The sequence below is a fragment of the Magallana gigas genome, chromosome 5 (assembly GCF_963853765.1).
Source record: "Magallana gigas chromosome 5, xbMagGiga1.1, whole genome shotgun sequence".
NCBI classification, from domain to species: domain Eukaryota; kingdom Metazoa; phylum Mollusca; class Bivalvia; order Ostreida; family Ostreidae; genus Magallana; species Magallana gigas.
The window spans coordinates 36,161,474-36,177,748 of NC_088857.1; the positions used below are offsets into that span (position 1 = coordinate 36,161,474).

General features: G+C 30.2%; 1 protein-coding gene across 1 annotated transcript in view; it reads right to left on the bottom strand.

Annotated features, from left to right (window-relative positions):
* LOC105328909 (uncharacterized) overlaps positions 1-16,275 on the bottom strand; it is an 87,506-nt gene that overhangs the window by 11,192 nt on the left and 60,039 nt on the right. The window contains exons 12-29 of the mRNA XM_034458406.2: positions 14,590-14,703; positions 14,311-14,424; positions 14,068-14,181; positions 11,129-11,242; positions 10,887-11,000; positions 9,457-9,570; positions 9,231-9,344; positions 8,986-9,099; positions 7,138-7,251; positions 6,895-7,008; positions 5,292-5,405; positions 5,038-5,151; positions 4,454-4,567; positions 4,242-4,355; positions 3,673-3,792; positions 2,505-2,735; positions 2,138-2,200; positions 1,751-1,909 (exon numbers count right to left, since the gene is read on the bottom strand). Of these exons, the coding sequence (XP_034314297.2) occupies positions 1,751-1,909; positions 2,138-2,200; positions 2,505-2,735; positions 3,673-3,792; positions 4,242-4,355; positions 4,454-4,567; positions 5,038-5,151; positions 5,292-5,405; positions 6,895-7,008; positions 7,138-7,251; positions 8,986-9,099; positions 9,231-9,344; positions 9,457-9,570; positions 10,887-11,000; positions 11,129-11,242; positions 14,068-14,181; positions 14,311-14,424; positions 14,590-14,703 (2,169 nt within the window). The remainder of the gene's footprint in view (positions 1-1,750; positions 1,910-2,137; positions 2,201-2,504; positions 2,736-3,672; positions 3,793-4,241; positions 4,356-4,453; positions 4,568-5,037; positions 5,152-5,291; positions 5,406-6,894; positions 7,009-7,137; positions 7,252-8,985; positions 9,100-9,230; positions 9,345-9,456; positions 9,571-10,886; positions 11,001-11,128; positions 11,243-14,067; positions 14,182-14,310; positions 14,425-14,589; positions 14,704-16,275) is intronic.

Below are 16,275 nucleotides of genomic sequence, written 5' to 3' on the forward strand. Positions count from 1 at the left end.
TAAGGGAAAACTAAACATTTTGCAAATTGGATATGTATCAAATACAGACAAGTACGTGAGTTTAGGACGACAAACCTAATTTGCTATATATTGAATTTGAATAATCACTATGACGCAATTTGTTCTACGTCATCCATTTGCTCTTAATATAGTACATGTGCTGAATGCCCTTGCTTCTATTAAGCATCCTAAAATACCATTTTCAACATTAAAATTATTAACATGCACACACGTCTTACGAAGATGTCACGGTGCTGTATATCAGCTCGTTATTTATAACCATCTACATAGATTAAACGCGAAACCTTTGCAAACAAACGCGAAACTTTCGCGATAGAACGCGTTATTTTCGCGAATAAACGCGCAACTTTCGCGAATAAATGCGTAACATTCGCAATTAAACATAAATTTAAATATTGTCTTATAATTCAAGCACTTTATTTTACTATAACTTTAAGTAATTTTTTTTAAAATGTGTTTGCGGTAAACTGGAAATTGTACGACGCCTACGCTTGAAAAATGACTTATTAAGATAACACACAAAGACGAACAAATACAAATAGCAAATGGACAAAAAAGGGTTACTAATGATTTCGTTTTAACTAGACGGGGTGTTGATTTAATGTTTCATAAATTTAAGGTGGAATGCTACACCAAAATTAAATTTTATGGATCGTTAAAGTATTTATCCTGAAGCAAGATGGTGTTGTTCAAAGAAGGATATATGCCCTTCATTTTTTTATACGATTTTTTTTGTATTTTTTACGAAAAGGTAGAAAATCTGTTTTGGTTGCAAGTAATGTACTGTAGAGTTCAAAATTTGATGTGAATAAATGCATAATATAGATCTCTAATAAACCATGACCAGTAATGTCAACAAGATGTTTTAATTTTTTTAATATAAGATTATTTATGAAAATAAAAAAAATCTTTGTTTCATATTTTTCAAACCTATGGATAAAATTTTTCAAAGAAAGTGTCGTATGGAGAAGAAATACAAGGCAATCACTTTTTAAAAAGAAATTGAATCAAATTGACAAAATTTTAGTCATATTGCTAATTTTCAAAATGTGGCCGATCCCGATTAGGAACAAACTGATCCCGATTTAAATTGCTAAAAATTCAAAATCAACAATATTTCCTCATGTGCAGACAAGAAATCAATTGAATTTTTAATTGTTCTCCTAATTTGCAAACCATATTACAACCAAACATCCTAGTTTTTGGGTGAAATTGTTATATATTTTAAATTTCTCTCATTCAAATCGGATCCGTTTAATTTTGATCGGGTGTGATTCAATTTTGAAAATTTGCCATATCTCTAAAATTTCGCAAATTTGATTCAATTTCTTTTTGAAAAATGATTGCCTTACATTTCCTTTCTATAGAATACGTTTCTTTAGAAAATGTTATCCATAGGTTTGAAAAATATTATCAAAAGAAGTTCTTTATTTTCATAGATATTTTTTAATTAAAAAAATAAAACGTCTTATTGACATTACTGGACATGATTTATTAGATATTCATATTATGCATTTATTCACAGCAAATTTTAAACTCTACAGTGCGTTACTTGCAACCACAATACATTTTCTATTTTTTCGTAAAAAAAAAAAATAGTATAAAACATTTAGGGCATATATCCTTCTTTGAACAACGCAATCTTGCTTCAGAAATGATACTCTAACGATCCATAAAATAAACTTTTGGTGTAGCATTCCACCTTAAAACATGTGATACTTTATTTCACCTGGTAACACAGACCCATCCTTTGTGATAACGAGACTTCCGTTGTTGACATCAAACAAAGACTCTGGATTTGTGACTGTACATTGAAGATTTATTTTGTCACCCCTTAGTATTGAAAAGTCGTATGTTGGGTTCATATGAAGCACCAATCTAGGTATAACTGAACACAAATGATAATAAACTTTTTTATAATATCAAACGTGATCCCTAAATTATCTTACAAAACACATAAAAGTAGTAAAGTCATTTTGTTCACAAAGAGCAGTGTACAGTAACTACTATTCTAAAGCAAAAGTCTGACACAATAGTTGCAAAACATTGTCTTATTGTATAAATATGAAATTTATCCTTGAATGCAAGTGCTTGTTTTTTTTTTAACAATTCTAACCTTTAAGTGTCATTTCCCTTGATACATAGGTTACTTGATTAGACACTGTAATTTTCCATGCTCCTACAATTATTAAAACAAAAATGAATTTAAGTTATATACATTAATTTGTTAAGTAATTACAAATTACAAATTGTAGATCCACTCTTTTTTTTACCAATATCATTTGCATGTTTATTATTGTGCCTTTTGTTCATTGTCATTCATTGCATCTTTCAATAAATGACAATTTCTCTTCCCTAAAGAGAGATTATGTTTATCATTGATGGTGGTTGGTAAAACAACCGAATTAAACAATGAATAAATGTTTCATACATTTGCTAAAGAATTACATAATGCTAATTTTAATAGTATCCTTTTTTATTACCCATATCTCGCTGTAAAACGTTTTCGATATCTAAAGTATGAAATGATGTGTTATTTTCTGCTCTAAGTGACGTGATTTTGTATCTTCTTGGTGGGTTGTTAATCACGTATCCATTGTGAAACCACTTGACCTCATTCATCGTTTTACTTTTCAATTGTAATTTAAACCGGGTAGATTTTCCTTCATGTAGTACTAAGTTGCTGCCTTCAAAGCTGAGTATGTGTAGTACATCTAAAATACAAAGCAAATAGTTTAATATTATGATGTGATGCGAATGGCATTATAGACATCATAAAAATAGTCTTCAGTATTTAAAAAGAAAAGTTATCCCTTCTCTAACACTAATAATTCTTTTATTATTCATATTTTCTTTAGTAAAATGCTGTTCCCCAAAAAATAGTTGTCTATAAGAATCGTATTACAAAAAACTTGTGAATAAAAAAAATATGTAAATTAAGAATATCATCTCATTGTCTTACCGTCGAAATTAGTAGATACAATAATTTTCCATTTGAAAGACGCTTCGACCTTTATGTACTTCAGATATAGAAGACGATCATCATTTAAGATTGAAATGTCCTATTTATTGTTATTTAAAAGAACATTTCCTCATGAAGTTTTACTATAACAAACTCCCTGTCTTTAAACAGATCCAACCATTGTCATCACAAAATATAAAATAATTGTGCAATTTAGGTAAATTTCAGAATGCTTTTGTCATTTGTTTTGCATATATGTATAAGCTGTATAGCTGTTGACCAATACAATATCTGCCTAAATTATTGTGTCTATTTGGAGCCCATATTGTTCCAGTTCAATTTAATCTAAAACTGCAACATACTATACAGGGGATTTCGCCACATATAATGTTCATATCAAAATGATTTGATTCTTATATAATTGCGCTGATATGAGATGATAAAAAGGGCATCATATTACAACCATATGATTGGTATCAAGTCTATTTTTTGGAATAGTATTATACATATTTATTTTTAGAAAACATTGAAATTACCGGAATTCTCTTCCATACTGCGAGTCTTTTTTTCACCGATATTACAACATATTAAAAAAAACCTTTAATTTAAGGTTGCTTTTATAATGATTTTTATTTTCACCATTTTGAAATATTTGAAAATGTTGAGTATAGTATGATATCAGTACTTACATGTATCATTTGTACACTTCTTTCCACTATACCCGTTTGTACAACGACATTTATATTCGTTGATCAGATCTATACAAGTCCCATTGTTCTGACAAGGTTGAGATGCACACTCGTTAATATCTGTAGGAATGAATGTGTTCAAACATTTATTTATCGTAACAAATAAAAATAAATAATAAAAAGTCTTGTCCTTCTATGTTGCATCACACTACAAAAAATGCATGATCAAATTTTGTTTGATATTTCACACTCACCCAATTTATCTTTATTTAGTTAATTTTTATAAAAATTTTATTTAGATTTATATTTAAAATCAAAAGCAAGAAAAAGTACGAGTTTTTTTATCACGTTTTCAACTATAAACCACATTGTTTATCAAAATCAATTATCTGTATTGTTCAAATTGCATTTTTATTGTTTTATCTATATTGCTTTTCAATGAAATCATCCTTTTCAAATAACCTAATCTTAAACTTTAGGTACATGGAACATCATTCAGAGATTTCAAAAAAAGTAATACCAGCCTTTTATGTAAATTACCAAGTAATCATACAGGCGTTCAAACTTACCAATTGCACAATTCGCTCCATTAAATCCATCTGTACAGAAACATTGGTATTTATTTATCAGATCTACACAAGTTCCATTGTTCTGACATGGTTGAACTTCACACTCATCGATATCTGTAATGACGAACATACAAAACTCTTCACCATTAAAGTATTACAATCGACAAACAATATCGAAACAAATATCCTTTGAAGTGAATGATATTTTTTACTTTTTTCACAATGTGTCCCGTTAAAACCTTCCACACAATCACAGTGGTAGTCGTTGACCAGGTCTATACAAGTTCCATTGTTTAGACAAGGATCCGGTAGGCAGTCATCAATGTCTGTAAATTCAAGTAATTTAAGTATAATATTATTATTAAACATACAATATTTTTATATATAAATTTTACTTACACTTGTAAAAACTCGTTTTCAGGTTAATTGGCTCTCTTCGCTACCATTGGGACAGAAATTTAATGAATGTAAATGTTAAGTTATAAAGGCTAGACAAAAGAAACAATAGCCAAATCAAAACAGCACTTCCAGCCACAGAACACAATTAAAAAATAGTTAAACCAACTGTACTCATAATATATACAAAACCAAATTTAAATCAGGCATTGCAGTTTAAAGATAAATCTTATGAAATTATTGTTTCAAATGACTTTATTTCTAGAGTTTGATATCTCCTCTAACAAATAAATGCGCATACCATCCTCTTTAACAGAAAAGATTCGAAAAAATAAAAAAGAAACAATATCGTTTCTAACGATAATTCCATAAACTTAAAGTCTAAATTATCTCAACTTACTATTTGTACAGGTTGTTCCATTAAACCCCTGTGCACAATTACACTGATAATCATTGATCAGATCTATACAAGTTCCATTATTCTTACAAGGCTCCGGTACACAGTCATTAATGTCTAAAATTTGAGAGAAAAAGACTTTCTCTGAATATTTCGGCTGAACAATAAAAATACATATAAGACAAAAGCAATATACATGTACATGTATGAGTCTTCTACATCTTTGAACCAGAAGTGTATGAACTTATAGTGCTTACTGTTTTCACAATTTGTCCCATTGAATCCCACCATACAATCACAATGGTATTGATTGACTAGGTCTGTACAAGTTCCGTTGTTTTGACAAGGATCGGACAGACAGTCATCAATATCTGTATTTTTAAGAAAAATATGATTGTTTAAAAGTGATTAAATAAAAAAAAAATATGGTCACATCACGTTTGTGAAATTATTCATTCTTAATGTGAATTGCCAAATCATTATTACTTAAAATGTGACCTATGTAAATAAATACATACATGCATGATTCAATAAATGGTAAGAAAATTTCAATTCTAAATTTTATAAAACCATTACCATACTACCCCGTAAAAATCATTCTCTATGGATTTATTTAAGCTAGTCCATCCATAACTAAGGTGAATTTAACAATTTTGATTGATCTAAACGACATCAAATATATATCTTAAAGCTATTATGAGGCTGACATACACAAAACTTGGGTGTATGTATGTAGTCAATTAAATGAACTTTTTGCACTTAAAACTTTTTTAAGAGTTGTATGCCCGTTAGGAAATATTTAAAAAAATCATTTTCTGAAAATATGCATGGTAAACTATGAATTATTTTAGCATATTCGAAGACAGAAAAAGCTTTTGCAACTTTTTACCAAGAGAAATGTGAGAAAATTACTTGTACTAAAGAAATATATTTAAAAATGCATTTTTCCCATAGACTTCAATGTTAACTCAACGTATGATAAATTTATCAAAATTAATTTTGTTTAAAGATTTCAAAGGGGAAACTTTATTATTTAATAAACTCCTTGAAATCAAATTAAGATTTTAGTGATCAAACTTGCAATCTGTTAGAAATGAAATATGATAGTTATGGATGGAATACCTTTTTAAAATGAATGAAATTGAATGCTGCCGGTAAATAGTTTCGATGACTTTTCAACATGGACAGACTTCATGGAACTAGTTCACGATTTGATAGAAAAGCATGTTTATTCGTCATAATTTTACATAAAATATTCAAAAGTATAATCAAACTGTGTATATCATCAATTTGTGTTTAAGATAACAAACGGTTCTAAACTCGGAATGAATAACAAACTGAGTATAAAGTTTATAAAAATATTTAACAAATAAAAATGGGCCTTCACCGTACCATAAACTGCTTTTGTAAAACTTGAAAGAGCATCTAATTAAAATTTTAGGAGTAACAATGTCTCAGCAAAAAAACGGTATTATTCCAGTGTACTAAACACCTTAAAAAGTTTGAAAATAAACACTGAAACTTAAAAAAACACATTTTGATGGCTGCTTTATTACTTTGGCAGCCTTTAAATTAAATCAATTTTTTATATAAATGCACATGCGCATATTTTATATAATCGTATAAACAATATAAAAAACTAAATAATTGTATTAAACCCATGTACTCAAGTTTTCAAATCAAGCAAGTGCTATAGTTTAAAAATGAATTTTAGGAATAAATTTTCTACACGATCTTTGATATCTCCACTAACAAATGGGAATACCCCTGGTTAACAGAAAACATTCGAAGCTATAAAAAACCCAGTCTCCTTTCTAACGATTATTCCACGAACTTGATGTCTAACTTATCTCGACTTACTATTTGTACAGGTTGTTCCATTAAACCCCGGTGTACAATAACACTGATAATCATGGATCAGATCTATACAAGTTCCATTATTCTGACAAGGCTCTGGTATACAGTCATTGATATCTAAAAATTGAGAAAGTACAAGGTATCTGACAATTCAGGCGCAAAAAAGACATACATGTATTAAAGACAAAGCAATATATGTCTTCTTTATTTATGGAAGCTAGAACTGGATAAATTTATGGTGATTACTGTTTTCACACTTTGTCCCGTTAAAACCTTCCACACAATCACAGTGGTAGTCATTGACAAGGTCTGTACAAGTGCCGTTATGTTGACAAGGATCTTGTAGGCAATCATTAATATCTGTTCATATATTTTTAAGAACAATACCATTGTTAATAATATGATCAGAATCAAACAGAAACTATGGTCACTTTAATCACGTTTGCTATCATAGACAAAAAATACAAAGGCCCAGAGAATTCAATTTACACAAAATCACCACCCTACTATTCCTCAAACCACCAAAATCATTCCGATTCAATTTGCCTATGCACAAAACAAATGAAACTAGAGAGATAGTGTTGAAATCAAAAATGGTTCACAGCGTGACCAAAACCAATATTGTAAATTAAATCTGGAAAGTTTTCCAAATATCGGTTCAGTTAAAGATATGACTAACGAGGCTCTTTTTGGTGGTTTTTTACTTATTTAGATAACAAATCGATCATATTTCAGTCATGATGGCGATCTGGACACTATATATTATAGCATTGAGGAAATAAAATAAAAAGCAACGGAGTGTTAGAAATCATGCTTTATTTTTGTAAAAAAAAATGTATTTGGTCTACATTATTTGGGATGGTGTCGCGAGATAAATAACTGTGGTCTCAAGATCAGTATCTGCTAAACTCAAATTCCTATGAAACATTAATACATCTACATGTATATACGTGAATGTTATGAAACAATATAACTAAAAGAAGAACTATGGTATGTATAATTTAACGAGACCGAGTACAGATCGAGTACGCACGTTTTTGCGCAGCGTTTGATTTGTATTGTGACGTCATCTTTTTGCTTGGTTGACACAACGGCGTGATTGTTTCAACTGCAGATATTCAGCGAAATTTGTTGAAAATAGCTCGTTTGATGCGTAAAATTAATATTATATTGTGAAATAAACATAAATGTCTCGAATTATAAGCTATATTTGGGCTTGGGTCGAAAACGTGAAGAGAAATCAGGAAGCCTATCCCTCTCTCAGGTTTTCTTAACCCGCCTAAATATAGCTTAATTCATTTATTTCAAGACAGTAACCATGTGTTTTATATTAATGACCCTTAATATGTGGTGTTATATATTTATTTTTTACTTAAATATGTCTGAATGTTTTAATAAAACTATAAAGATCACAATACCCGCCTATGTCAAAAAAAATAAATGGCCATTATCTGACAAATCTGGGAAATTGGGCATACGAAAAACAACTTTAAAAGGACCCCTGGAACAAACCAGGAGGTAAAAAGGTTATTTTTTATTTGACCATTTGATGCCTTTTAGCAATATCTTTAAAATGTAGAACAGAAAAAGAAATCCATAGGGCAGAAGTTTTAAAAAATTGTAAAAAATGTGCAAAATTGATACATTTCAAGCAAAATCACATAAGGTCCTATGTTAAAAATTAACAAACTTTGAGATGACCCCTTAAACAAACGGTGTGGTAAAAATTCATTAAAAAATCTAAAGTAGAACAAATTGGACACGGCCTCCTTAAGCAAGAATTGTACAAAGTTCGAGCAAAGTATTACATTTATCTATTCAACGATAATCCCCGTTCTCTATTATCAAGCGGAAGTAATCAGTCAAGCAGTTTATGAAAAATGTTCGCTCTAGGCAAAATTCATTGCAAGCTATCAAAACGATACATTCTTGTAAATGAAATGGTAAAATTTCTGTACTGTTACATTCGCGTTGTGGACGGTAAGGTTTATTTCTTTCAAGGAACGGGGTTTTTTTGCACGTGATATTACGGTTTATATTTATGGGGTAATAGTACATTTTGGGCTCTATAAAATGATATTTATCTCAACTTACTATTTGTGCAGTTTTTGTCATTAAATCCATCTATACAGTAACACTGATATTCATTAATCAGATCTAAACAAGTTCCGTTGTTCTGACATGGCTGAGCTTCACACTCATCGATATCTAAAAAATGATCGTAATTTGCATTTACTAAATCAAACAAAAAATACAGAAACAAAATTGAGAAACAATAATAATAATTGTTTACTCAATTACAAAAGAGGTAAAAAGAAACTATGAATTAAAAGATTTACTGTTTTCACATATTGTTCCATTGAATCCTGCCACACAATCACATCGGTAATGATTGACAAGGTCTATGCATGTTCCATTGTTTTCACAAGGATCTGGCTGGCAGTCGTTAATATCTGAATATGAGAGAAATTTTGTTGTGAAAAAAGATGCGATATCATTGAAACTAATAATTGTTTACACAATTACAAAAGAGGTAAAAAGAAACTATGCATTAAAAGTATTAACTGTTTTCACAATTTGTCCCATTGAGTCCCACTACACAATCACAATGGTATTCATTGACTAGGTCTGTACAAGTTCCGTTGTTTTGACAAGGATCGGACAGGCAGTCATCAATATCTGTATTTTTAAGAAACAAAAAACCGTTAAAATGTGATTAAATTAAAAGAAATAGGGTCACATCACGTTTGTGAAATTATTTATTCTTAAAGTGCATTGTCAAATCATTATTACTTAAAATGTAATAAATGTAAATAAATACACACATGTATGATGCAATAAATGATAAGAAAATTTTAATTCTAAATTTCATAAAACCACCACAATATTACCCCGTAAAAATCATTCTCTATTTACTGAACAAGAAACAAATTGACACAACAACAAGAAACCCGAAAAAAACCATCTGTAATATGAAGAAAAAATTGGCTTACATTGTAAATACGTATACATGTATTTGAGTTAAACAAGATTCTATTAGATGTAATATCCACTTAAAGAAATATAATCAATTTGAGTCATTTCAAAATGCAAAATATCATATACCAAATTACTGGCAATGAGGATGATAGAAGGTGCACTGTTCCCCGATGTTGCAACTATTTCACGAGACAAACCAATTGCAAGGAAAATAGTTTTTGTCGAGGGAGACAATAAAGGCGCTATCGTCCGAAAAGTCAGTAAGTAGGTATTTTATTATACCAAAGAAAACTTAATTTATCGGCAATTCAGAATTAAGAAACACAAATTTCTTGATCGTAAACAAGTCAAAAAGTAATCGGACTTTCAATTTAACGTAGCGAAATGGATTACACCGAGGTTTTCCGAGTTTTTAAAATGAATAAAATTGAATGCTGCCGGTAAATTGTTTCGGTGACTATTCAACATGGGCAGATTGCATGGAAACTAGTTCACGATTTGATAGAATAGCATGTTTATTCATTGTAATTTTACATCAAATATTCAGAGGTATAATCAAAGTGTATATATCATCAATTTGTGTTTAAGATAACAAACAGTTCTAAACTCGGAATTGTAAGCAATCTGAGTATAAAGTGTATAAAAATATTCAACAAAAAATAATGGGCCTTCACCGTACCATAAACTGCTTTTGTAAAACTTGAAAGAGCATCTAATTAAAATTTTAGGAGCATCTAATTAAAATTTTAGGAGTAACAACGTCTCAGCAAATCATATAAACTAGTATATAAAAAACCAAATAATTGTATTAATCCCCTGTACTCAAGTTTTCCAATCAAGCAAGCACTATAGTTTAAATATGAATTTTAAGAATCAATTTTCTACAAGACCTTTGATATCTCCACTAACAAATGGGAATACCCCTGGTTAACAGAAAACATTCGAAGCTATAAAAAAACCAGTCTCCTTTCTAACGATTATTCCACAAACTTGATGTCTGACTTATCTCGACTTACTATTTGTACAGGTTGTTCCATTAAACCCCTGTGTACAATAACATTGATAATCATGGATCAGATCTATACAAGTTCCATTATTCTGACAAGGCTCTGGTATACAGTCATTGATATCTAAAAATTGAGAAAGTACAAGGTATCTGACAATTCAGGCGCAAAAAAGACATACATGTATTAAAGACAAAGCAATATATGTCTTCTTTATTTATGGAAGCTAGAACTGGAAAATTTATGGTGATTACTGTTTTCACAGTTTGTCCCGTTGAAACCTTCCACACAATCACATTGGTAGTCATTGACAAGGTCTGTACAAGTACCGTTGTGTTGACAAGGATCTTGTAGGCAATCATTAATATCTGTTCATATATATTCAAGAACAATACCATTGTTAATAATATGATAAAATCAAACAGTAACTATGGTCACTTTAATCACGTTTGCTGAATGTAAAAAATGTAAAAAAAAATTATTTTAATTGCCAAATCATTATTACTTTAAACTACTACATATGATTCAATAGATAAACGTTAAAAAATCATAGACAAAAAATATAAAGGCCAAGAGAATTCAATTTACACAAAATCACCACCATACTATTCCTCAAGTCACCAAAATCATTCCTTTTTTTATTAAATCAACAAGGGACAAATCGATACAATTTAAAAACCGGCAATTCCCTTGGGTCTTAATGATTACGAGGGCAGCACAGCTCAAATAATAAATTTGCGATTCAATTTGCCTATGCATAAAACAAATGAAACTAAAGAGATAGTGTTGAAATCAAAAATGGTTCACATCGTGACCAAAACCAATATTGTAAATTAAATCTGGAAAGTTTTCCAAATATCGGTTTAGTTAAAGATATGACTGACGAGGCTCTTTTTGGTGGTTTTTTACTTATTTGGATAACAAATCGATCATATTTCAGTCATGATGGTGATCTGGACACTATATATTGTAGCGATGAGGAATTAAAAAAAAAAGCAACGGAGTGTTAGAAATCATGTTTTATTTTTGTAAAAAATGTCTTTGGTCTACATTATTTGGGATGCTGTCGCAAGATAAATAACTGTGGTCTCAAGATCAGTATATGCCAAACTCGAATTCCTTTGAAACATCGCAGCAATGTTAAGGCGCCCCGATGCTAAAATACGGCCTGAAAACGATATTATTTGAATCATCGCAAAACTACTTTGACCGGGGGTATTTCTTAAAATCTATGTTACATTTATTGACACCGATGTTAAACATTATATTCGATGCATTTTTGTGATGTCATATGTACTTTGTAATCACGTGACGGGCGAATTCTAATATTGCAAATGATCTATTTAAATCGCATCGGCGCAGGTGATTAATGACATTAAATCATACATATTTTTAGGAAAAATCGTTTGTTAAGTCATATACTTTGAAGTTCTTGCTTGGGAAAGAAACAGATATTTCGTTTATGGAAGATATTATTGAAACATTCCACAAAATCATCAAAATAATGCACATTTTTACTAATCAAAAGCGATTTACAAAAAATTGGGGTAAATGCGTAGGTTTCCCAAACACGATTCACATTGGTACTTATATTCTCTACCAATTTTACGTAAAATATTCTAAAATTGTGTTGATCTTTCACCTGCTCCAAGCTTGTTTTACATGCATTAAAATTTTTTCATTCGTTTGTTTACACGTAACAGGGAGAGTCTCCAAACCACTAGTTTATAAATAGTCTTTTACTGAAAACGAAGCTTTAAAACTGCCGACTATTTGATACGGGTTTTTAATATGAATGAATTCTGTACGTCTAGCATTAACAGCAGCATCTATGTAAAGGAAATGTGCGGTATTATACTGGTTTGATATAATTCACTTTAAACATCAACGTCAAAGTTAATAATGACGTCATATCGTATGGAGTACTGGCAACTGACTTTCTACATATCGCTCTAAAATCCATCGGGAAGCCTTAACATTCCCGCGATTAATACATCTACATGTATATACGTAAATGTTATGAAACAATATAACTAAAAGAAGAACTGGTATGTATAATTTAACGAGACCGAGACCGAGTACAGATCGAGTACGCACGTTTTTGCGCAGCGTTTGATTTGTATTGTGACGTCATATTTTTGCTTTGTTGACGCCAAGGCGTGATTGTTTCAACTGCAGATATTCAATGAAATTTGTTGAAAATAGCTCGTTTGATGCGTAAAAATAATATTATATTGTGGAATAAACATAAATGTCTCGAATTATTATCTATATTTGGGCTTGGGTCGAAAACGTGAAGAGGAATCAGCAAGCCTAGCCCTCTGTCACGTTTTCTTAACCCGCCTAAAAATAGCTTAATTCATATATTTCAAGGCAGTAACCATGTATTTTATATTGAGGACCCTTAATATGTGATGTTATATATTTATTTATTACTTAAATATGTCTGAATGATTTAAAAATACTATAAAGATCACCATACCCGCCTATGTCAAAAAAAAAATAGCCATTATCTGACAAATCTGGGAAATTGGGCATACAAAAGCAACTTTGATAACACCCCTGGAACAAACCAGGAGATAAAAGGGTTTTTTATTTGACCATTTGATGCCTTTTAGCAATATCTTTAAAATGTAGAACAGAAAAAGAAATCCATAGGGCAGAAGTTTAAAAAAATGTGCAAAATTGATACATTTCAAGCAAAATCCCGTAGGGTCGTATGTTAGAAATTAACAAACTTTGAGATGACCCCTTAAACAAACGCTGTGGTAAATGTCTTATTTTTTTATCTTAAAATAATTATTATATCAGTAGAAATTCATGTAAATTTTTTTAAAAATTTAGGGTAGAACAAATTGGACACGGCCTCCTTAAGCAAGAATTATACAAAGTTCGAGCAAAGTATTACATTTATCTATTCAACGATAATCTCCGTTCTCTATTATCAAGCGGAAGTAATCAGTCAAGCAGTTTATGAAAAATGTTCGCTCTAGGCAAAATTCATTGCAAGCTATCAAAACGATACATTCTTGTAAATGAAATGGTAAAATTTCTGTACTGTTACATTAGCTTTGTGGACGGTAAGGTTTATTTCTTTCAAGGGACGTGGTTTTTTGCACGTGATATTACGGTTCATATTTAAGGGGTTATAGGACATTTTGGGCTCCATAAAAGGACACTTATCTCAACTTACTATTTGTGCAGTTTTTGTCATTAAATCCATCTATACAGTAACACTGATATTCATTAATCAGATCTACACAAGTTCCGTTGTTCTGACATGGTTGAGCTTCACACTCATCGATATCTAAATAATGATCGTTATTTGCATTTACTAAATCAAACGAAAAATACAGAAACAGAATTGAGAAACAATAATAATTGTTTACACAATTACAAAAGAGGTAAAAAGAAACTATGAATTAAAAGTATTTACTGTTTTCACATATTGTTCCATTGAATCCTGCCACACAATCACATCGGTAATCATTGACAAGGTCAATGCATGTTCCATTGTTTTCACAAGGATCTGGCTGGCAGTCGTTAATATCTGTATATAAGAGAAATTGTGTTGTGAAAAAAGATTCAATATCATTGTTCAAAACTTTTACTAATTTTGGTTAGAAATAAACTATATTTCATTGCAAACATCTTTGATTGAAGCATCCCCAATCCTCAATACTTGAAGGACTTTGTATCCCGATTCTCAACTTACTTTTTGTACAGTCTGTTCCATTAAACCCGTCCATACAATAACATTCGTAATCGTTTATCAGATCTACACAAGTCCCATTGTTCTGGCATGGTTGTTCAGCACACTCATCGATGCCTTAAATGGTGAATTAGTAAGACATTTAGCTGCTCAAGTGAAACAAAAATATTTTCAACAAATTTTGAGTGAATTTACATGTAATACATGTGTGCGCTCATGACAATGTATTCACGATTTGTTCCATTGTATCATATCACACAATCACATTAGCAGTCATGCTTAAAGATTTAAACGTTCCATTGTTTTAACACGAACCTAGTTGGCACTCATTAATATCTAGCCTAGGGTTTTTTTTTTTCAAGTAAGATGCTATTGTGAAAGAGAAAGAGTATGTCGTATGATAAAGTTTATACCGAGATTGATTACAGAATGAATAATTATGTTTATTTCCGATATCTTTTAAACTGTATTTGTAATACAAATTAATTTGAGAACTGAAAATGATTGTGTAAACAATCTTAAAATATAAAGTAAATGTTTTCTGAAAGCACATGTACGTCGTCTATTTGCTCATGTTAGGGAATATCATCTGCTGGTATTTTTTTCCGTTGATTTGCATAATAAGATGTTGCTGTGCATACGCAATTTTCACAAAATATACAGGCATAGAACAAACTTGGTATTTGACATTACCTACGGAATCTTCTTGTTTTTTGCTTTATTTTTACTTTTATTGTTGATAGATAAATATTATTAATTAATATCATTTCAAATTTTTGTTGTATTTGGTCACTACTGGTGGTTAAATCCTTTTTCATAATGTTATCCCTCGTCAAACCTATTTAAGCTACACACGATTCTATAATATAATTTTAAAGTTAAAACATACGATTTGCTTAATGTAACTAGCGACTTTATTAACATATCGTTGCTCTCAAATTACAAATAATTTGTTTTCTTTAACTGTTACATGTATAAAAATTAATCATCTTTTAACATATGTTATAATGTGTTTGCAACACTCAACACTTTGTTAAGCACCTCCATTGTAAAACCAATGAATGGAGTGTTATTTATTTTTTTGATATGAAGATGAATCCAACATTTGAAAAAAATATATCGGTTTAAATAATCTACAGCGAGCCTTTTTTTTTAGTGGAAAAAAGGTTATAATAGTGTAATGAGTTCGATTCCATGCCCTAACATTGTTTATTGCGACACTTTTTTGAGATTTATTTATCAACACCATATATCGGTATGTATTTGCATGGGTGGTTCTTTTAAGTGCTACACCTGTTATACATGAACTGTTGCTAGGTATACAAAGTACGCTACGAATTAAATCTTCGTTTGATAGTTTTGTTATAATGTTGCCCATGAGTTATTAATGACGATCATATCCAAATATACACACGCGCACATTAACGATACTATATACCCTTCACAATAAATTGCGAGAAGGAATAAAAGTTAATTATAAATGTAAAAGTACATAATTTGTATACAAGAATTTATTTTTACATGTACCATAATTATGTTTTTATAGAAAAGATGCATTTATCACACGCAAAGTCGAATAAAAGATACAAGTCAGATTGCTTTTATTAGTTAACAGAAATATAATTGTGTAAGCATAAACATATTTTGTTAGATATATTAAATGAGATAACTCTGATAAAAATTAAATTT